A 24,194-nucleotide genomic window follows, 5' to 3' on the forward strand; every position below is an offset into this window, starting at 1 on the left:
GCAATTACTGTGTTCATTAATATCCCTGTAATCTCCTTTTTGTCATTAAGGCTATTATTGGTGTTTGGTTTTGCAGTCTTATAACACTGAAGGTGTTACAAACATCTTTAACACTGAAAGTGATGATAAATGATCATTAGGATACATGCTGTAGCTCGAGGGTAAGGAGAAGAACGTGTGGAGTAATGAGAATTATTTACTCTAACCTACATAAAGCAAACATTAAAAAGCACACAAAATACCATACTATTTTCCTGCCAGCACCACATCATTCTCAATGGATTGTAGATTGTACTTTTTATTCATGTGTTTATTTCCAACTCTTTACTAATTGATGTTGCATAATGGTAGAGATGAATCATATTTTTTTTCTTTCTTTCTTTTTCGAAAGGACTAATCCCTACTTCCAGCTGGAAGGTCATACCATGACTAAGATGGAATTTAGATGAGTTTCACATCAAATTTTGCCTCCACGAGACAACAGAAGAGAAGGTTCTAAGAGAAAACTGCTGTGGCAGTATTTTATAATTATGCTCCACTGAACAAAGAAAAAGCAATCTGAAATGATTGTTAAAGCTTTCTTGCTGGAGAGCAGTATGTTGACGTTGTGTCTAGCCCCGGGGATTYTGAGGAAGGTGGAAATGTACACTCCTCTTCCTCCTCAACTCAGTACACACGTATGCAAAGGATRTGCACCTTGCCTCTCCTGCTTACTATTATCTTATACTACAAGTTTAAAAATAAATCTTTTTCTTTCTCTCCTTAGGCAAAAGAAACAGCAGACTTCAGCTCTTGTTATGCAAAATAAAAATGACGTTTCTTTCAGACACTCTGCAATATTTATTTTGATTTGTAAATCAATTTACAGAAAGCAACTTTCTAAACACTCCTGGGATATACTTCATATGTTTCTCCTGCCAGGTTCCTCTCCATTGGCAACCATAGTAGTTGAAAAATAATCAGAACAATTTATTTATCCATGGAATCACTGGCTAAGCACCACTGTTCAGTCTTCTGAGAAGTACCTATGTAGACATTGTTGCACTCCAACTGGGTATCCAGAGGTAGTTAATCCAAATAGGATTTAAAGACTATTTAACCCAACAAAAGCCCTGCAAGGTCAGCCTCATTCAGGAAATCATTGCCTCACCAAGAGGTAACTTACACCCCACCCCCAATCTATTTTCTAATCCAACGTACCACCATGTTCTGCACTAGTAATTCTCAGACCAAGAGTGACACCCTCAAACCACATGCCAGCAACTACAGCACTCATTTCAACGCTTTTCTTTCTAATCCTCCTTTCTTTTGTCACCTACCCTTTCTCTGGTGTCAAAATCTTGGAAGAAAAAAAAAAGAAAAGTTATCCCATGAGGGCTCTCACTTCATAGGGTTAAGACTACAATATCACATGATATATCTACTACCGTAACAATCTTCCATTATTACTGGATTCCACCTGACTCATTTCTCTCCAAATACTGCCACTACCATCAAGTGGCTCAGTATTTACTTCCTTGCCTCTTCAGATTCCATGAACATTGGTCTTTAAAATGTTGACTTTCTTCAAGATCAGTTCTACGCAATTAATTCAGTATTGCCTACTGTATGTATAAATTCAAAACTTTCTAATTCTAACTTTCTAATGCCAAATCATGTTCCAGTCATTCAAGAAGGACGCGTTTTAGAGAGTAACAGTCTTTGGGTTGGGGTATCACTTGTCCGCGCTCTCTGCTGCTGGCCACAAATCTCACATGGAAATGGAGAAATTGGACTCATTATTTGTTCCATGGAAGAGGGAAGGAGGAGGACTACTTTCAGGTGACACTAGTGATTAAATGAGTTGACTGCAATCTTAAACATCTTGTGCTATATACTCCTTAGGGCAGCATATACAATTCTAGGTGTATGTTGCTGTACACAGCAAACCACTGTAGTTGTTGTAAGAGAAAAGGTTATTTTCCTTCTGAATTCCCTCATCTGGAATGTGCTTTACATGCAAGTTTTCTCTTCCAAGTAAATCTGTATTCTCTGGAACAAGCTCACCACTACCATGAGTACAAAACTGTATTCAAATCAAGGATGCTGCATCTCATTACAATAACATTTCCTGTCTCCTGCATTTGTAACCAACCTTCAAACAGGGTCAGAAACGTGGCAACTGGATTGAAGAGGGGAAAAAAACAAAATATAACAAATAAATGGAGGGAAAGTGATGAAGCAAGTCCACATTATGCTGAGGTTTCTACTTGAAAAGCACTTATGAAAACCAGTGCAAATTATCCAAAGTTTTATTTTGAAGGCCGGTGAATAACTTATGTACCCTCAGTATCTTTTACGGCTTTTCTACCATTTTTTACCATATATATTGTCTATTATCAAAGATTATTTCTTTTTGTGGAGACCATACCAAATCCAAACATTTTCCAAGCAAAACCTGGATTTTTATAAAAACCTGTGTTTTTATTCTACCTGCAAAGTGCTATTAAAAACATGATCAATACTTTAAGGCAAATGTAGTCTTAAAATTACAATAAATTCATCATGTGTAACAGAAAGCCATACATAATCACAGAAAATAATCTTTCTCTCTTCAAAGTTCAAGCTAATTTCTATAGCGGACCACAGCCTAGTTTGAGCTGTTTATAATTTAGTGTCAGRCTGTTCATTCTCACAAGGTATGAGTTCTGGCAGGGAACCTGAATCCTCCTCTTTTCCCAAGCTAGTTCAGGGCCAAAGGAAGTTCTGAGATTTGCTCCTTGTAAATACATCGTCATTTCAGTGCAGTGACCTTCTATAGCAGACATTCAACCTCTACTCCAGCATGTCCAGATRGCCTCACTTCACTGAGTGTCACAAGAATCATCCCAAGACTAAAGTTGGCTCAACTTCCACACTGTTGGTCACATATTAAAAGTGAAGAGGATGTCAGGTCTCAAAAGTAAAAGCATAAAGGAGTTTTTCTCTGTACATTTCTAATTGTACAATTAGAAGGGTCAGAGATGGCATCTCACCAAAACAATTTTGGAAATGAGAACACCTGAACAATCCACTGATTAGAAATTAAAAGACAGGGTCACTTACTGGGTTATAATGAGATAAGTCCATGCAATTATTTACACATCTCCRTTGCACTTTAGTTCCCCAAACAATCTAAAACAAAAATACTAATATGGGATCTCTCCGCAAAGCTAAAGTAAGTAGTGTGATGCAGATCACTTCTGATGTTATGGCACGTTCAAAACTACTTGCAGTCATTTCACTTGGGCTGTTATTGAAACACTACTATACTGTCAGGTATATACAGAATCACAGAATAGTTGAGGTTGGAACTCTCTCACAGATCATCTTACTCCAACTTTCCTGCTCAAGTGGGGTCACCTACAGCAGGCTGCCCAGCACCCTGTCCAGATGGCTTTTGAACAGCTCCAAGGATAGTGACTCTACAACTTCTCGGGGCAACCTTTTCCACACACAAATTCCTGTTCCATATGCTAAATTCAATTTGTTTTCTTGCAGACAGAATACTGAAGTCTTACTTGCCACATGTCTCCCTGAAGATCTTTTCCCCTTGCCCAAGTTCGCCATGCAGTCAGTTCTCTCCCTCTCTCTCTCTCTCTCTCTCTCTCTCTCACACACACACACATGCACACGCACACACACACACACATATACTGTGGCTTTTTCTTCAGCTCTGCTCCTGCTAACCCATGCCCCTGCACACTGCTTTCCACCACACCTCCAGTCAACCTATTCATGGAAAACAATCTGACATTTTGCATTTGTTCCCRTCCAGCAAGACAAGAGAAGGCCTGCTGAAGCAGAGTGGAGACAGTATGATCTCAGGATCTTCCTTGTTTCCCTCCTCCTCCTCCACCTTCCTATTCTTTTGGCATACGAAGCAGAAGCCACAGCATACCAGAACAGCACTTCTGCTGCAGCCACTTCCTTTTCCTCATGGATACATGCTGAGCCCTTTGAATTACCTGGGAGGCAGCTGCAGACTTCTTGCTCCCCTGTACATGTGTCAGTGTAATTATAAGTTCTTTCTTGCTAGCAATCCTTGCCCCCTCCCCTATGTTAACATTTCTGCTTGCTTACTTTTTAAAGTTGCCTACCTCTCTGCTGCCTAGCATGTGCAGCACAAAGATCTTCTGCAGGGGTTAGAAACAGTGACAAAAARAGTAGTGGGGGGAGCTGACCAGCTTTCTGACACGGGGAAAATCATTTCTGGAGATTAGAAAGAAGATGCAGATATTTTAATAAGAATACAGAAACGGTATTAGCGCTGACATGGCCTCTCTGTGTTGTACTAGTAAGCAAAGTACGAGAAACAATGCTGGGTTTTAACTGCAGAAAGCTAGGTGCCTGAAACTCTCTTTCCAAGCTAGGTGGATTAGTTCTGGTACAGTGTCAGTGCAAAAACAACCTAAAAATATGTACAATAAAAAGCAAGTGCTTATAATCATGGAAGTCTACACTATCCTTGCATGAACTTAGCCATTTTTACACAACTATGAATATTTTTATTCATCTAGAATTCTATTTTTTGTTCTTTTTTATGTGTGTTTGCTTTTTTGGCATTTATGACTTCAGCCCTTCAGCAAAAGGCCACAGGTTTTGCAGTAACTTTATCATTTTGTTTCTTGCCTTTCTAACTCCTTTCCGGTGAGCCAGCAATGCCCCCTTCCCCCTTTTTCTAAATGAAATAAGGCTTGGGAAATGCTTGTATGATGTGCATCTCAAGGGAAGAGGCATCTCTGTTTATCTATAGGATGGAAATTGTTTAGCCTTTGTGGTTTCTGAAAGATGTTTATAGATGAAATGGAGCTCAAAACGCCACCTAATCCACAGTGAAGTATTAGTTCTCCTTTCCTGTCAGCTTTCCTAAACCAAGGTTTTGCCTATTCTGTGAACAGTCCCTTGAAGAGGGCAGCTTGGATGTCTTCCCTGTCCTAATTCTTTGATTTGTGGCAAGTGGGAATAGAGCTTGTTACAGTAATCCATCAGTGGTAGAATACATGTAGGAACATCCCAAGTCAGAAGACCTTGGGCGTCACGGGGAAGGTTAAGGCTGTAATTTCTCCTAAYGTGATTTTGTCTGGCCTTTCAGAATTTCATCCTCTTTGGGCAGGGTCTCTAGAACAGCAAACCACAGACTGAAAGATCGTGCTCACTTTTGTATCGTCTCTGACCTAAAAAGCTTTCAAGAAATGTTTTAAAATACAACAGMACTGGGTTAAGCTTTCTTCTACTTTCTAAGGCTGAAAAACAGAAGTTTCACTTGAGATTACACAGCAAATAATGCTGTGGATTTTGAAAGATAAGGGCTTTTTTTTCTATCTTTTACAGCAATTTTCATGTTACTGATTTAACTTGGTCACAGTCTAAAAAAAAAGAAATAACTTCTTAAAGAGAGGAAGCAGGAAATTAGAAACCAGCATACCTAAATGTTAAGAAATGAGGAATCATTCAAAGTAAAAAAATAGCAACAACAACAACAACAAAAAACGGAAATCCCCCCAAAATAAAAAATAAAAAACAACTTTTCTTGAGAAACCAGTCTTAGTGAATAAAGGCAATAAAACAGAGCCTAAACATAGGCTACACAAGAAGAAAAATAGAAGGGCAGAAATGGAATCCAAAGAGCAAAGATCTTAGGAAATAAAACAAACCCCACAAATTCCTTTAAGGTATCCAAAATAAGAAAAATATGTAGGAGGTCCTGGATCACTGGGGGCAAAAGAGAGAAACTGAGGAAGACAGAAGTTATGGAAGGGAAGCAAAACAGCTTTTCATCCAGCTTCACCACTGAGGATGCTGGGGATAAATCTACCCAGGTAACTACTTTTATTTTATGGGKTTTTTTTTAGAAGAGATGTGAACTAAGAGCAAATAGTCAATTGCAAAAACAAATGTRTTGGAGGAGGAGGATAGATTACAAAGTGGTAAACAACTAGAAGCCAAGACTTCTGAAAGTAATTAAAATAAAGCAATTGAGCTGCTAGCTAAAACGAGTTCCTTTTCAGAACACTTAGTTACTTGGAGAACCAAAGGATAGCAAAAGTTTCAACACTCTTTTACAAACACAACAAGGTTGATGAGGGAACTGTACAGCTCTAAGCCTGGCTACTGTATCTGGTAACCTAAAGGATAAATAAAAATGCAGTAACAAAACATCTAGAAAATCACTAGATTCTGAATATATTGGTAAAATAGTAGCTAGATGAGAGCTAATAAACAAAATTRGATTTTAAAATGTTGACAGGAAGCCTTGGGGAGGATACTAATGAAGTGTGAGGTTAAGAGAGCAAAAGCAAAKAAGGAATAGATACTGATTCTCATCTGGTCAGAGGGTTAACAGCAGGTGTCTCATGGTTTGTAATATGTATTTAAAAAGCTATCTGGAAACAAGGAAGCACACTAGGATGCTAAAACCTACAGAAGGCAAAAGATTCCTCAGATTAGTCCTGTCTGGCGAAGATTATTAGCGATTTAAGAGACAAGCAGTTGATCTATTTGAATGGAAAATACATTCAGCATATCATGGCCATTACTTTAGATTGCAAAGAAATGCACTTTGCAGGCAGTAGTTTGGACTACTCCATATATCTTGCTGAGTTCTAAATTGCCTGGATATCCTTGTGAACAGTTCAGCAAAGACCGATGAGAAAAGAATAGCAACAGTCAAAAAAAACCCTCAAAACAAACAAACAAACAAAAACAAAAGAAGACATGGAAGGCAGATTTTAAGATTTTAGACACAGACATTTGAGACATGGCTCTAAGCAGCCCAGTTTAAGTCGGGTCTGCACTGAACAGGGTAATGGACCAGATGGCCTCCAGTAGCCCCTTTCCAACCTAAATTGTGCTATGATTCCATRAAATAGAGAGATAAAAGACGTTGAGAGAGTTCGATATATTCAGCCAGTAAATTCTGAGAAGGAAGAGGAAACTGGCAAATTCAACACCAAGCAAAGCTGGACTACAGAATGCATTGTGGCAAGAACTGTATTATGAGCCAGGATAAGATTCGACTCCTACAGAGGTTTAAGAAAATATTATTYATACAGGATTTTTAATATGATTTTCTTCAATTCATTTCTCCATTTTAATGGATATAATGAGTTTTAATTATTATGACTCATGAAAAAATGATCTTCTAGAAGAGATCTTCCACCTACTTCAAGCTTCTTGTGCTCTCCTCTCCAGCAGCTTGCATTCGCTACTCTCAGAGTGAAGACACTGAACTAGATGGATTCTCTCTAGTAATTATTTCTTTTTTCATGTGAGAAGYGACTGCCAAAAACAGTTTTCATGTTCGCTACCTTCTGATGATACTCTGTCAAATTTACTCCATTAATGAACAATATATTGCTTTCAAGTGTCATCCATGAAAACTCGCACTCTGAAAGCTTGAGGAGTGAAGCTGCAGCATTTCTATCATGACTGCTAGCAGYAGAAATAAACATTTTTCATGTCAAATGTAGCCCACAACCAGGTCTGTGCACTAGCCATTGACTTACTGTTTTTTAAAAGAGGTGCTGCCACAAGTTTCCTTCATTTAGGAAACAGGGAAATAAAACGTAAACATCAAAATTATCATCATAAGAAGGACAAAAAAGGGAGTTACATAAAATATTCCAATAGCACTTTTCTTCTGGAGACAGTTTTATTACTAAGAAAAGTGCCTTCCTTACAGTGCCTTTGAAATATATAAAGAGAAGTATTCGCACTAAGAGACTACATTTCCTCAAATGTCAAAATAAAGCTGAAGATATTAGTCAAATAAAATATTAACCTGAAAATTGTTCCTAAYAGTTATATACATTAATGGCAATAACTACCATTATAGTTGTGTTTTCCATAACTGGTACCGGTGAGGAAAGCTCCAGAAAGCCAGTACTATTGTTTGGCAGATGTCGTAAGATGGCTGCCTTGATGARGAAACCACCTGACAGACAGATATAAAGCTCAAAAGAGACCGTACTGCTATCTTTAAAATTCCTCATGAATGCCAAGACACAACTATATTYGTAATAAGTGCTGTGACCACTCTTTCCAGTGGTGCCCAGTGACAGGACAAGAGGCAATGGGCAGAAATTGAAACACAGGAAGTTCCACCTGAACGTGAAGTGGAATTTCTTTGCTGTGAGAGTGACRGAGCACTGGACCAGGTTGTCCAGAGAGGCTGTGGAGGCTCCTTCTCTGGAGATATTCAAAACCTGCCTGGATGCGATCCTGCGCATCATGCTCTAGGTGACCCTGCTTGAGCAGGAGGGTCAGACTAGATGATCTCCAGAGGTCCCTTCCAACCTCAACCATTCTGTGATTCTATGACTACGGAGGAAGAACATCAAAGAATAATAAAAAAGGAAAAAGATATCCTACACCTCTTGCACTTCCAAGAGTTTATATAAAACCATATATATATATTTTCTCGCCAGACATACCTTGGCTGACCTAGTGATGGCCCCAATCTCGGAATAAAGATCGGTGCTGTCCGGGAATTTCTCCACCACCATAGTGCAGACGTGGTGCAGAAGGGACTGCTTGTGCACCGTGTCCTTGACTTCTGGAACCTTCTCGAGGTAGCTCAACTCAAAAGCTTTGGCCTGCAGGAAGGGAAGGGGAAACAGGCAARAAGTTTAAAATAAAAATATTTACTCCTTCCCCTGCAGATTAGTAGAAGAAAATGTTTACCAAGGAGGGGCAGTGGGGGAAGAAGAAGAATCCTACATCAACACCAATTTTATTACTATTATAATTATTTTTAACTTGCTGAATAGTAGGCCTAAAATCATTCCATCTGCAGTGAAGTGACTAATGACACAGTTCTCAGTTTGAAGAGGAAGTAACAACACTGAACTCAAGGCACTTGCACCAGAAAAGTGCCTGGCCCTAAATTTCTTCCAAATAATGCTGAAAGAGGCAAAGTAAATTTATGAAACAAAATTAAAAGAAACAGTAAATTCTGTTTTCTAAACTACTTTTCTGATAAGAAACAAATACTGGGTAGTAACTGTGCAAAAACAGTTTTGATTTTTGTTTTCTGAAGCAGAAGCTCTTGAAGAGATGCAAAGGCACAAGGCTTACATTGGTTCCATTCAGAAAGTTCCCAATGGCTAGGAGAGTAGAAAGGATAAATCCCAATGTTTTGTTATGCTCCAGCTGGTCCATTCCTTCCTTCAGGTCTAAAAGTGGCTCTGCAACTTCCTGCCATAAGAAGAGAAACAAGAAAGCAAAGGCTGTAGTTTGCTATAGTTGCTTCTAGTTTTTAGCCCTGTGGTTTAGATTAATGACTGCAAAAAGTTCCTGAACTGGCGTCTTGAAGAGTGCAAACTGGCCGTGTGTGCTGGCTTTCTTCCATGTTCCAGCTAATAAATCACATGCAAGGACAGCGAAGAAATACATAAAATACTTTCCTAGTGTTGCTTGTTTATGTATGCAATTGCCTTACTTGTCCTGAGGATATTCTATGATTCCAAATACAAGAGGTAGTATCAGTGAAGGGGCTCTTGTACTTGAATTAGAGGCATTAAAAACACACACACACACACACACACACACACACCGATAATGAAACTTCTTGCAACTACACTTTTTAATCCTTGAAAAAGCAACAAGAAGTTAAAGTCCTGTCTTATTTGACAACTGCAGCCTGACCTTAAAGCTCTCTCCAAGTGGTGGCCACCTCTGAGTTACTAGTCCTTGAGTGGCTTTAAAACTGAAAAAATACCACAAATACCAAGCTTTACCAAAGTGGTCTCATTTTAATCTTTTACCTTAATGTATCTTCCCTCCATACACGTTATCTAAGAATAGGTCTGTAAACTGATAGACTGGAAAACATAAATTCTCTTCCATTACCTCAGGAAGTGAACTACCCCAGAGAGTTCAAAGGAAGACAGAGAGGCTAATTGAGACGAGTGAGCTTATTTCTACGTCTCTGTGTGAGGCCTCGGATTATTTATTTTGTATGCGCAATAAAGTACATATAGTTCACATCGTTTCTATCTCTAAATGTCATCCCAGTCATGCATGAGCAGCATTCTTTTCCCAAATTATTACACTGTTTATGATCTAAGAAGCCAAAATTAAGCTGTTACTCTAGACCAAGAAGCACAGTATTTGAGAACTTTAATAAGGGAAATATAATGGCTCAATCAACAATTGTAGTGATATTTTACAATAAATAAGAGAAAGGAGATGAAGCAAATGTGCATTTCCAGTCAATACAGTAAAACTTCTCTCTTGAAAAGAATATGGCAAATYTGGGACAAATTAATAGATGACATGGAAAACAAAGTAATTTATACATCAAAAGAAAGGTGCTAAACAATCTAAGACATTATCAAGTTAAACGAAAATCAATAAACTGCTGCACAGAATTTTTGAACTGATTTACAAGTTAAGAGTTTCTTTGCTGCATTATAAGATGAATCAARCTGCTATAAATTTGCTATAAACACAGATTTTGGAACTCTTTTTTACTTGCATCAATTTGCAAATTGTCTTAAATCATTTCTGAAAGGTTGCGTTTTGAAGATGGATATAAAGGTAAATAAAAGGCTTATAAGGAGGCCATATGATAGCCCTTCATTCAGCTATTCACATGCGAGCTATTCAAGCACAGGATTTCTTACATAGAGTACACATTTATAATTATGCTTTATTTTTGGTTTCATTGCATCATTGAGAAAGAATCAAACCCAGCATACTAGACATTGTATAAACAGACATGAGTGAAACTTCAGGACTCTTCCAGAATTTCTGGCTGTGAGACCTCTGATAATCCCAGAGAAATGCTCAACACACACACAAATGCGCTCGGCTATGAATCCAGTGTACCCGGGACAGGGAGGACCTAGTGCACACATCCTGTACCAATGCCCTGGCATATGCAATCTGCTGTACTGGTAACAAGTTGAGTTTAGTATACAAGTTCACCTCTATGCTTTTCTTTGAGGGGTAAAATCTGTGATTTGGATGGTCTATATGACCATTTGCGTATAGTCAAGACTCATCTGCTGCAAGTATCATGGAATTTTAAAAGAACAGAAAGCATCAGGATCATATCGTAAAACTTCAGAAAACTCTGATGCCGTTTTTTTTTTTTTAATTTTCAGGCAGTTCAAGCACCATTCTGAAGTACAATCTTTTCAAGATTTATTTCGCTAGCATACTGCCTACAGGGAGACAAGATTCAGGATTGCAAAAGAATCTTTTTGCACAGAAGAGAAACCAAACCAAATCCTTTTCTCTTCCAACTTAATCATTCTCATTTCTACACCAGTTTATATCCATTTATGATCCTTTAAAGTTGTCAGCACTAAAGATATATTTACCCAGAGTGATCATAAGAAAAAAAAAAATCTGATTTAGGACAACTAAACACTCTATTCCTYGTTCTAAGACTTTTAAACTCCCTATGAAATAATGAAATTTGACGGTGTTTGCATCATAAATAATTCGGTACAGAGAACTAGCAGTAACACGGTATTATTTTTCAGGAACAGAGCAATCRAAAGTCTGAAAATGAGGATTTAAAACTCTACCTCCTCTGTTCGTAACTTTAAAATACGACACCAAAAGATAGCAAGAAAAAATGTGGTTCCATTAATGATCTTACARCAGGTATACAGCACCTTTTCCAGCTGTCGACATTTTAAAACATTACACACATGAAATCTTTAAAACAGATCATTTAGAAAGAGTTCTCCCTTATTTTAGAGGCTTAAGTTTGAATATCCAACATAACGCATCAATCTGATCAAACTTCATACAAAATACACCTTCTGCTGCTCAAATGGCTTACAGTGAAAGTGCAATTGTACCTTAACTGTCACTGGTACAGTCTGTAAATAGCCAAGCATGAACATTCATTCCTGTAGTTCAGCTTATCACAGACCAAGAGTATTCCCTACAAATGTACCCTGAATTATTTTAGTTAATTAGTTAATTTAGTTAATTTCCTTCATTATCTCTGAAAAGCTTTTCTACAAACATGAACAATATCTCACTATTGATAAATAACTTAATCTTTTTCTTGAACAATTTAATGTCATTTTTCCTTCAGGCCATCAGAGATGGAGCTAAGTTCTGCTGTTCTGCTTAGATGAAATCTTGGTCTCAGCTGATCTAGAAATAAGTCTAAGGAATGGGCTGATAATCCCAGAGCCTGGCCTTACGTCAACAGTTCAGGTCTTCATTTTCATGATACTGTGGACCCACTAGAACTTGCAGCTCTATGGACAAAATAATCAGGATCATTGATTTTCTAGATAAAATACTAGTGTTACTTGATAAATAATGTGAGTGTATTTTGGATTTTTATGAATTTTCCTAATTAAAAAATATTGCAAACATTGGACAAAAATGGACAAAAACTGTGCAGGTAATTTGGCACCTAAGTTTCAGGAAGGGTTTGTCCATTTGCAGATGGATCTTCTGCAAGAACATASAACAGAAGGATGTTACCAGGTCGTGGAACTCTTCTGTTTTCTTAAACTGCAATAGAAACTACTTTAAACTATATATTATTGGATATGCTTATGATATCTTATGACAATCTAAATAAGGCATATGTTTATTGGTTACCTGGAATGTAAGCGTAAGCTTTTGTTCATGGAGAGCCTCAGCTGATTTTTCTCTTGCACCTCTAATGTCTCATCCTATATATCTCATTTTACCCAAATAAAAACCAAGCTGTCAGAGATTTTTTGTCTGTTAAACCACTTATCATATGCTTCTCCTATTTTATCACTGTTATTGTGTGTTACTATCGTTTTATTATAAGTACCATACTTAGGCCTGTTCCCCTACAATATGGATAAAAATGTTGGTTGTCTTATGCTATCACTTCAGAGAATAACTTAGATACCTGAGACATTTGATACTAACATTCTATGAATTTTAACTAACAATTTCTTAGCCTTGTGACATAAACACTACAGGATCAACAAAATGAAAATTACTAAATTACTGTAGCTTTTTTAGTAGTGCTTTAAATGTTAATTCTTTTCATAGGGAAGAAGATAGAAATTCTAGGTATAGAGACAGACCAGCAGCTATAGCTAACTTAGCTCACATAAAATGTAGGATTTAGCCTTGTGGTAACTTCGAAAAAGGCTAAGAAGCTATACCAGAGAAAAATACAGCAAAAAATATTCAAGCCAGATACACARATTTTACATTTTACAAGTCAGAAATTCACATTTTGAAATGTAATAAAATTTCATAACTAGAAAAGTATATACTGAAAATTAGTGTGGTAGTATTTCCTAAAATCTAAGAAAATTAAGCAAAGATTGAATAAGCTTAACAGTATCATCTGCAAATCAATTGCTGTTATATAAATTGTTCAGTACTCATGGCTAGATAAACTTAACACATTTGCAGAGAAGCATGTGCCACTTCTCAGAATCTGTAACACACAAAGTTATACCAATTCTTAAATAYGCATACACACACACAAACACAAATACACATACAAGACTAAGACATACAGGAGAGAGCTGCCTGAATGACYCAGAGCAATACTTGGAGAACGTAACAGAAGTGCAGCCAGAGGAAAATATCTGCACTGAGGCTCCTGAAAGAGCCTGTAAAAGTCAGTAAGCAACTGAAATCACCCAGATAGTTTAATTCTGCTTCACCTATCCACCAAAATTATATGCTACCATTTTGAAATTTTTGTATGAGATTCATCGTATATGACACAGCTTGATTACAGTGTTCTTTGAATAAATGTTATCTATAAAAAAGATGGTGACAGTTGTCTATGACTGAACTGAACCTCTCTGAAGGATGCTCTTATAACTTTGAAAGAAGTTATAAATAGAAATAACATTCATTGATGCTGTTTTCCTTACCACAGATGGACTTAAGATCACTCCTCTCTTTTCATGATGTAAGGCTAAATTTTGTAGTCCTCCCCCAGTCTATCTAAGGATAAATTCTTGCTGATTTTAAATAATACATTTTCTGAATAACAACATCTGGAGATGTGGTAAAGATGTGGCCTTCTTCTTTGTCCAATATCATTACTGCCTAATTAAAGGAACGAAGATGTAACCTCTAATTTTCTTTTTAGAAGGAATAGATTATGATGGAATATTCTCATTGTTTTCTGCTGGTCACCAGAACAAAAGCAGTTCATTAACCATATCCACAAAACATATGCTCATATAATAACAAAGACTGAGAAAGCTTTAGTAAAGACTTGAAACCGTCTCTCGCCCTCCATGCCTATCTTACCTTTTCCACTATCTCATAGTCCATTTTGAAAGCCCAGAGCTGGAGCCTGGCTGAGAGCTCACTGATAGAGGAGAGGGTAAGGAGGAACTGCTCTGCGCTGCCCAGKGGGACATCTGGGTTGGCCATCTGGGCCTCCTGAATCTTCTGTTTCTCCTCCTCAGTCGGGATCATGGTCAGAATTTTCTAGAAAGGAGGACAAATAGCATTAATGGAGGCGGACATGCCTGCTGGTAAGACACGTGGGGTTAGAAGACCCAGAAAGGCAGGAGATGATGGTACAAAGACATTTCCGGAGTAAGTCTTCCACTAGCGCACTCCTCTGCTGAAGGTTTCGCCCTGACTTCATTGTTTTACACCCTGGTGACTTCTTAGCAATGGTAAAAGTCTTCAGTCATGGACAGGAAAATTAGGATAGCACCTTGACCAAGCACATTCAGCACAAAAGCACTGCACAAAAAAACAAAGCAGGTCCTATTATCTTGAACATCTGCAGTTTGTTAAAATGTATATACATCTATACSTATAAAAATACACTTTTATTTATACTTATGTAGCACATGATTAATCACAGGGTCAAACACTGAAGGAAGATAGGGAGAATGGTTAGGATTAGTTTCCTCAGCTTTCATGCCTTTAAATCAAAACTGGCCATTCTTCTGCAAATTACATATGGACTGAGGGCGAGAGAAGTGAAATTTTGTGGCCTGTGATTTAAAGCAAGTCAGAATTAAGGTCCCTTTCAGCCTTAACACCTATGAGTCTTTCAGTGCACTCATGGATACACAGAAACAATTGAGGCCCTGTTGAAGCTGGAGGATGTTTCTTGCAGCATAATTTGACAACCTCAGTAAGCGAAGTGGCACACTGTTTTTTGGAGTGAAGCCTGGAGGAGGAGGAAACGYCGGTCCTCAGAGAGGAATACCTACCATGGGATGCACGGCCAAGAGCAACAGCTTCTGGCCCTTCCTCTTCTCACTGTTTATTGCTTATTTATTGAACAAACTGTTCAGTTTGTTCTGCTTTTTTAATTAAACGTGGTAAACATTTCAGCATATTTGGTCATTCCTAAATATTTCATCTGAATTGAGGACAATCTCCCAAGGAATACTCATTCAATTTAAAGCTAAGTTATGCAGTGTGTAGCATATGGACTTTTTCCCCTTTTTATCTGACAAGTTTAAAATATTGATGAAAAATGATCTCAATATTTTCATTTTCTGCTGTCAGTACTGCTCAACATATTTATATTTTACTTTTAATCCTTGGATTTTACACGCTTATTTGCATGTGGCAGCTTTCCTTCTAGTTCTCTCAGAGGAACCGCTTCTTAATGAGCTTTTAAAATACTAAATTAATTTTAAAACAAAACAGAAAACCAAAACAGCCTAAGTGCATCAGATAAGCTGAGATCTTTACCCTGCTGATCAATACCTCATTAAAACAAAGCAGTAGATTTTCAATAAAACTTATSTTTACTGAAAAATGACATAGGGATTTTTTGCAGCCTTCTATAATGATAGAAGCTGTTTTGGAGGGAAGGAGAGAAGAATTAAAATCCAGCCAAAGAGCTATCAGCCCTGCCAATCCAAACTAGAGTCTGTTCCAGCACTGGACACAGCCAATTCATCAAAGTAGCACAACTGCCCCCTTCCAATGCTGATAATTCATCCGCCTCGTTGTACAGTGTTGCAGCTAAGTGTGGAGAATAAGGCATTCTTCCCTGGCCACTTGGGTGGAGAACAAGGGTTAAGTAAGCAAATAATGCTCACTTTGTTGTACTGGGACTCATCTGATTTCAGTGACAGCATTTGTCTTGCTGTCCTTTCTCATATGCAGAGTTCCATAAATATAAAGAAGCATTTCTTTCTTTTAATGCTGCTGGCACTATGCCTTTCAGTTTAACAGAAAGACATTGCTTGGGCAAAACAATAAGATATCTTCATTTTCACCCGTGATCAAAGGAAACAGTAAGTGTTGCGATCTGTGAGCTTCTACTTGAATGAGGACCATAAGCTTACAATCTATTCATATCCTAAGAAAAAAAGGAGAGAAGAAAAATCCTTCAATACACCTCAGTTCTTTTCCTTCCTGTGTTAATGGCTGATTGGAAAATACTCTGACGTACATCTACTCAGATTGGTGTCACATGTCAACTGATTTTGAGATGTTCTATTCATCTATCTACAGATGCTGAAATCTGTAACTTGGGTCATACCTAAATCCAATTATAGATTTTAAGTAGTTGCTTCAGAGCACTTCTCAGCATTTAACCAAAAATCATATTAAAAAGTTCACCAAAAAAAGAGAGGCTGAGTCATACATCCACATGAAGAAGTGTTTGTAAGAGAAACCTTAGAAGCTAGGCCTTCCAGTGCCTATTCTTCTCCTAAACAGTAACAGGAAGCCAGCACCCCTTCAAGTGAGCCAGGGCAACTTGAAAATAGGATCACATGAACATCCATCCATACATGGAGAGTTCAGCAGTAGCCACGTGATGGATGTGAAAATGCTTCTGATGCATTTTTGAAGGCTAACACTTCAGCAGTATTCTCAATTGCCTCCTACAAATAACTAGGGCTTTTGGCAGCTACCCAGGGATCCCACAAGWATTTTTGTGGTGGTGCAAGGCTTTTACTCTGGAGATTTTACACTGCTTTTTGGCATTTTGAAAAAGGCAATGGAACAGTAAGCTTTACTTCCAAGAGGACCCTCCTCCTCCTCGAACTTTATATAAACACCACAAGCCAGATGGAGCTGACAAAAAGTATCTAAGTTCAAGTACTGTAGTACTCAAGCGAATCTGGGTACTGCAGTATGTGAAAAAGGGAGCATCAAACCAAAGAGCCTTTACTTGCAGTGCCAGCCCTCAAAGATCACTCCTGCTGCCGAAGTGCTGCTGCTTTGGTAGGATCAGGGCTGTTGCTGACATGCTGGCAGATCTCATGCCATCCAGGGTGCAACTGCATCCCTTGCAACAGCTTATTCACTAGCACTTTTRATCAGCTCAAGCAAGTCATTGTTATCCTGCTAACCATCATGATCTTCATGTGCCCCTGACCAAGTAATAAAATGCTCCTGTTTTTGATTTTCACTCTATGACTAATTTGAACCATTTGTTCAGTGCTGAAAACTGATGAGTCTACCATCTGCTAGTATATTTATTATTTTATTATTTTTTTACACTTCACTGACAGCAAAAGTAGCATAAAAATGCAACAGGACAGAAGGTAACTGGCACTTGATATGATCATTAAATCATAAATAGCTTTGAGCCTCATCATTAGCTCATAATGCTAATGCTGTCCACGGTATGGTGTTCTTCAGGTAAAGCARAAAAAGAATGGGTTATCAACAACCCCCCCATGCTGATATCCTCCTTGCTAATATAGTGACACAAGGCAATGTGATACACATATTTCATTTCCATGCATTCTTACACAATCATTTAGGTGATTCCAAGGAAGTACAGTGTAGAAGCCTTCATGGAGAAAAATCTTTTTTTTTTTTGCCCTCTCATTCACATGTGATCACAGATTCCATTTGTTTTGTTCCTGCAATTTAAAAAATACCCCTAAATTTCTGCCCTTCCTTTGCTGTCTCTCCCACCTTTTGTTTTTGGACACCTTGGTCACTTGCTTGAGCTTTTAGTGAAGAAATAATGACATCAACTTGTCACTTCCCTAGACTCAGCTATCCTTATATCTCATTTCCAAAAACTTCTAAGAGGAATGCTTTACAAGGCTTACAGAACAAAATTCATAGGAAACTCAGGCTTGATTGTAGGCCCACAAGCTGTCCCTGAAAGATTCAGGAAAAGGCTGGATACCTCAGAGAGAGATTCCTAGCAGCTAACACAGGAAAAAGCAGCTACCTGCACTAACCAGTTGCTGGAGGGGTCACGGGCCTAAACATGTGATGCAAGCGAAAAACGTAACCAGAGACTATTAATGGCCTGGAACATCTCCAGAAATCAGATGCTCACATTACCTCTTTTGGGAGATAACGGAACTTCTTAGTGATGATGACCTTGCACGGATGGCTTTTATATTTTATTTCCGTTGGTTTTGTTTGGAGAATAGAGCTTAAACAAAAATTGGGAAACTAAACACCTGGCTGTATTAGGTCTTAAGTTTTCTGTGGCTCAAAGCCTACAAATTCKTAAGTTATATATCCAAATACACATTAGCGGATATTTCATCTGATATTTGATAGGCCTTAGCAGAAGATTCAGATTCAAAAAGGGCCTTCACACTTTGGCTTCTCAGATACCCTTTAATGAGGCACATTGGTGGTTTGCATTACCTGCAAAAGCTCTAACAAAACAAAAGAATAGGAAGCTCGGGACTCTGCAATATATGTGGCTGCCTGCACTCATTTTCTTTCAACTTTTCCAAAATGATCCAGTTCTGAAAATGGATCATATCTCACATACCTTATAATGTCTATAAATCAGAAACTGACAGCTGTTGTTTCATTCAGATCACTCCACTTCTTCAATTCTCTGTTGAAATGCATGAACATGCAACTGCTCTTCAGAGAAACCATAGACGATGTCTTGGTTTTCTGCGAGGAGTGGAAGGGTAGCTGTCTTCCTTAAATAAAATCTGAAACTTGCTAGGACTAACATGCTAATGGAGGATGTAGAACCAACATAATGTTTCCTATTTGAGTCAATTCTCTCTTCTGTGAAAAGTGAAAAAGGTGTTCTTTTCAGGTCAAGCTAGTTAGCATAATTTGAAACAGCCCATCACACTTCTGCAATGTATTAGACAACCACTTTGGAAACTGCTGTTAACAGTGTACCATGGCAACTATCAGAACATAAGCTTAAATATCTTGATCATATCTTAAAATTGAATTAGGGGGTTTTGTTTATAAATGTCACTGTTGGCATTTCTAACAACAAGCTCTTGTTCCTTTTGCCTTTTCACAGCTCAGGGGTACCTAATGACTCCAAACACATAGGCTTTAAAGTGCTTAATGTGCTTGGCTACAGAGGGCCTAGCATATCTGGAGAATTTTTCATCTCAAGTAATCTTCCTAAAAGTTGCACCCACCAATGCAATGCAATATTATGTAGCATCACAAAGCAGCCCATCTGAATCTCCTCACAGTATTACCTCAGTATTACTCAGCTAAATTAATCATACTCTTGGGTATAATTTGATTTCAGTCTGCACTCCCATATTGAGTAGCATCCTATAGAAGGATTCACTCATTTCCTTTACCAAAGACAAGCAGCAAAGACTCTTCCAGTGGATCTTATTCTGTTCGTTGTTCATTAAAATTACATGCCAGGATTTTAAGCTTGGCTTTTTTTGCTTAACTCACAGAAAGCCCTCATCCATGCAAAGTAAGCAATCCTTTGCTCTACAATAAGTTCCAAGTTGTTTGAACATAGTGAATACCAAACTTTAAAAGAAACGAAAACACAACCACTTTGGCAAATGCAATGTGGCAAAAACTTCCTAGCTGAATTGATGCATGCTTGCGAACATAGGTTGTGCTTTTCTTTGAAAATATGGTTCTAACAGTGCATGTTCTGCAAGMTAAACTGGCTACATCTGCCATTCTAACAACAAGTCCCCACTCCTTGCTCTTTTTCACAGTTCAGGGGTACCTAAACACTGCAAACACATGGGCTGAAAATACTCAGCATCCTTAGCTCTAGAGGGCCCTAAAATACCTGGAGAGTTTTTGTCCTAACTCAGTTAGGCACTTTAAGTTAAAAAGCAAAGAATGAATTAGTAACAGCACTTCAAAGTCAAAAACAAAGTAGCATTCAGTAGAATTTAGGACCATAGTGTAGGGTTTACTGGGTCACCATAAGCTTTATGACAAGTTGGGCTATTGCAAATGGGTAATCTACATCCCACTGCATCAATGTCTTGTTATCAGCACTACAGTCAATACTACTTTAGTTCACTGTTCTTAAAAGGCTCTATTTTAAGACACTACTTGACCTGAACTTGTCCACCAAAAAGCAGAACTGAAGTCATACACACACTAACATGACCGCAAAGATGTTCTTTAGCGAAGTACATAGCACAAACTTACAGCCAGGGCAAAGGAAGGTTCAGGTAATTTTATACTCCCCGTTGGTGGCTTGCTCCCTATTGGTTTCCCTAAAAGCTGAAGATGAATCTCCAATCTTGCCTAAGTTATACCTTCTCTGGAATTTTAGCACTGAATGTAATGTCCTCACTGCAGCATATTGCCTCTTTTCCACTGTGCTCCTCACACCTTTCTTTTATGCTTAATAGCCACGATATCTCTTCTATGTGGTATCTCTGCAGATAGGTTTCTGAGTATGCAGTCATGCAGTTTTTTAATTAAGCAGAATGTATAATTTTTCCACACCAGTTCTGTTTCATTCAACCCATACATTAGCTATAAAGTGTACAATATAGAAATATTTTGCTTTATTCTCTGCAGTTTTTATATAAATGAATCTGATGCAGACGCTATTACTGCTTCTTCAATCTTCTTGACAATTATTTCCTCTTACTCAGGAAATACAGTTACAAGACCAGGAAACTTTCTAGAACAGAACAAAAAGACAGCCCCAATTCCCTTCAACATAATCCTAAGGCTAAAGCCAATGAACAGATGGATACTGTGGGGAAGAGCAAAAGTAAGTCTATCTACACCGTAGATGAAAAGWGCAGCAAAAATACCACCCGAGACAGGGCTCTGCTGAAAACAGTGGGACCCATGATGACAYGATACAGCGCCTCTTTGTGCAACTCTTGCCCCAGTCTGCATAGCTCTATCCAGCCCTCCCTTGAGTGCAAAAGTCTGCCCAGCACTGTAACAACATACTATAAGAAAAATCTGTAAATTGGTGCTTGAGGAAGTGATGAGCAGTAAATAAACATGGAACAACACACGGTGAAAAATTGTGCTCTTTTCTCACTCAGTGAATACAGTCCTTCCCAATCAATGAAGGCTTCATCTCACAAGGAGCAAAGAACTTGGGCTCTAATCCATTTACTCTTTTCTCTTGTTTTTAAATACCTGAATGATCACATCAGGATTACTCACATCCTGAGCTTCAAGATATGGACACAGAATTCAAAAATCCCATTCTTGTGACCACTGGGCAAGTATATCAACAGTGTATCATTTCCTAGCTTCTGAATTCTTCAATTTGAAAGCTGCCAGCATTTATCATCTGTGTATTTTAAATGAAATTATGGGGTTCTGGCAACTAATGGAAAGGCCACCCAAAGGAGGATGTGGTGGTTCAAGGCGCTCACAACTGTGGGCACCACAGGTGGTTGGCACATGGACTGTACAGCTACAAATGTTGGTGGCACTGGAAAGGGTAGGCTGTCCAGAGAAGCTGAACTTCTCTCCAGTGTACCAGGGAAGGCAACAATTCAAAGGAGATGATACATGCCTGATAATGAAGACGTTTCCTTCTCTATCAGCCACTCTATGTTGGGCTCTCTACGCTGTCTACTGCACTGCAGTCTGCCTGGCAGTCTGCGAGTGCTGGACTTGACACAGAGGGTGCGTCTTTGCAACCCTTGAAAGCTTACTACAGCAACCTGCAGCAGTGGCTACATGGGGCTGAGTCACAGAGCCACCTAACTGCCAGCCAGCAAACTCAAGATTACCATAGTTACCTCAAATATGGAAATCTGACCTACTGGGTAGAAAAAGAGCAGCCTGTGTTGATCTACGAAGTTACTTTTTCAGTCTGATTCTGAATATGGTATGCAAATAAGTAATACATCTTTGGGAAAAAATACAATCTAGTAGGGATAAATCAGGCCTTGCCTTCTAACTAGAACTTTTAGTTCTAACTAAAACTAACTAAATCTTTTGCCTTTAAGTATTTCTTTTGCATGTAACTGTTGGCAGCTCAATTACCAGTTTTYCTCATTTTCTTCTGTAGTCAGCATAGAAAGGTGGAAGGGGGAAATCACGAAACACTGTGCCAAACCACTGAATCACTGAAAGGTGATTGTGAATCAATATTGGACCTACGCAGTTAACAGTGATTGTGATTTCTAACTGTGCAGATTACACTTACTAGCTGATTCAGGCTTATTCAAAACTCACTTGAAATCAATACAACCACAATGAAAATGAACAGTGGAACAGCCGGCTTCTTTTACACTTCATAGAAGAGAAATGTTTTGATAAAAAATAATAACAAACAGAGCTCATCTTGGATCTTGGTAAGAATATCTGCAAAGTCAAATGTAATGGTAAAAATTACATCATCTGTAATTTTTGTAYCAACTGCTTTACTTCAAACAACAGTAACACAGAAGTGCTATTCTGAGGAGAACTAATCATTATTTTTGTTTTCCATCAGATATACCATTGAGTTCAACAGCTAGCTGGGCATGAACTTTATTAAACCATGTGCCGGTTGCATCAGCTCTAGAAACTCCCTGCCTGTGCTTTGGTGCTATGTGAGTATGTGGGTGCAGACAGAATTTGACCTATAGATAAAATTTTAATAACGCCAATAAAAATAACAGGAAACTGAACTTTGGAGGAATACACAATACTCTGAAAACCTCTACAGGAAATACCACCACTGCTATTCARATTTGGATACTAACAAATTAGCACAGAAATCCACATTTACTGAGCATTTCCAACTTCTGGTGAACACCGCACATTGAGTGCACTGCACTATCTCAGTAATGATGAATACATCACATTTTCTATCTTCCATGAAAAGTCTGGCCCATATCATATGCAAAATTTAAGAAAAAAAGAAAAAGAGAAACATTGAAAATTCAGAGTTGAAGACACTGACTACTCCTTACCTCTATTCCTTCCTTGTTTAAGGCATATTCGTCGAAGTTCAAAATAGCAGTCTTGATAGTCCGTGGAGGGGGCAACACCGTCAAGCCAATATTAATAGCATTGCTTCGTTTTGAGTCCAATACAATGATCTCCTGCCGTTTCCCATCTGCAGCAGTTTTCTTGATAAACAGRAGAATAACAAGAAAATTATTTCTCYAGTCTTTTTTATAAAGAAAAAGTTATTCCTTTCATCAAGGACTTTCCCTAYGCAAGGGTGCTGACACTGAATATAAATCTAGTTCATTTATAATTATTAAAGAAAGAAGAATTCTTCACCACAGACCCCAAACATCCTTGCTGGTGTCAGCATGAGCTGTCAGGATTTAAGCAGAGAGCTGCAATTAGTCTCCACTCATGTGCAAGAGTAAAAGATAAAGCCTGAGAATAAAGCATATCATCCATGTGTTACTGCAAGTCCTGAGAATATCAAAGCTTGAGTCAAAAGTCAGTCCGGAAAAAGCCTGGTGCTGTCTCTACAAGGCTGATTGACAGGAGTGAGGCACTTCCAGGCACTGCTGGAGCTAGCTGCAGCGGGGCACATAGGGCAGCCTGGCAGGGAGAGCAGCGGGATGGCAGAACGGCTCCTGAGCTCGGGTCTCAGTTGGCTGCACAACCTCGCACAGGCCAGTTCACCTCCTTCCCTCATCACCTAGCTGGGAAACGGACGGAGTAATTTTGACCTACCCGTGAGAGCTCTCTCCCGTGCCAGCCACCCACCCGGGGCGCTGACACAGGAGCTTGGGGACCCTCCTGGAGAGGCCGGCACAGCTTTCTGCTCTCCGACTGCCGAAGGAAAAGTGTTCTCCTACCGCTTATTACTCACGGTATTTTAGTCAAGCCCATCACAGAGGCAGAATAACTTTAACCCACTTACTTTTTTTTTTTTTTTTTTTTTTTTGCATTCTTTGAGAGGAAACATTATCTTCAGGTCTTACCTCCAGTAAAAACAACAGCATAAATAATGAAGAAAGTGCAAAGAACTAACAACATATGCTTTAAATTTTATTCTTGAAAAAAACAAGAAATGTCTTCCTCTCTCCACATTCTTAGGTGCTAAAATGCATACCAATTAGGCAAGGTGATTTTAAAAGTATTTATATGGA

The 24,194-nt window shown here is 38.5% G+C and overlaps 1 protein-coding gene across 1 annotated transcript in view; it reads right to left on the reverse strand.

Annotated features, from left to right (window-relative positions):
- Positions 1 to 24,194, reverse strand: part of FHOD3 (formin homology 2 domain containing 3) — a 132,756-nt gene that overhangs the window by 35,934 nt on the left and 72,628 nt on the right. Inside the window, exons 15-18 of the mRNA XM_085310716.1 lie at positions 23,052 to 23,210; positions 14,260 to 14,442; positions 9,097 to 9,216; positions 8,454 to 8,615 (exon numbers count right to left, since the gene is read on the reverse strand). Coding sequence (XP_085166842.1) covers positions 8,454 to 8,615; positions 9,097 to 9,216; positions 14,260 to 14,442; positions 23,052 to 23,210 — 624 coding nt within the window. The remainder of the gene's footprint in view (positions 1 to 8,453; positions 8,616 to 9,096; positions 9,217 to 14,259; positions 14,443 to 23,051; positions 23,211 to 24,194) is intronic.

The sequence above is a fragment of the Rhea americana genome, unplaced genomic scaffold (assembly GCF_003343005.1).
Source record: "Rhea americana isolate MKP2758 unplaced genomic scaffold, rheAme1 scaffold_324, whole genome shotgun sequence".
NCBI classification, from domain to species: Eukaryota; Metazoa; Chordata; class Aves; order Rheiformes; family Rheidae; genus Rhea; species Rhea americana.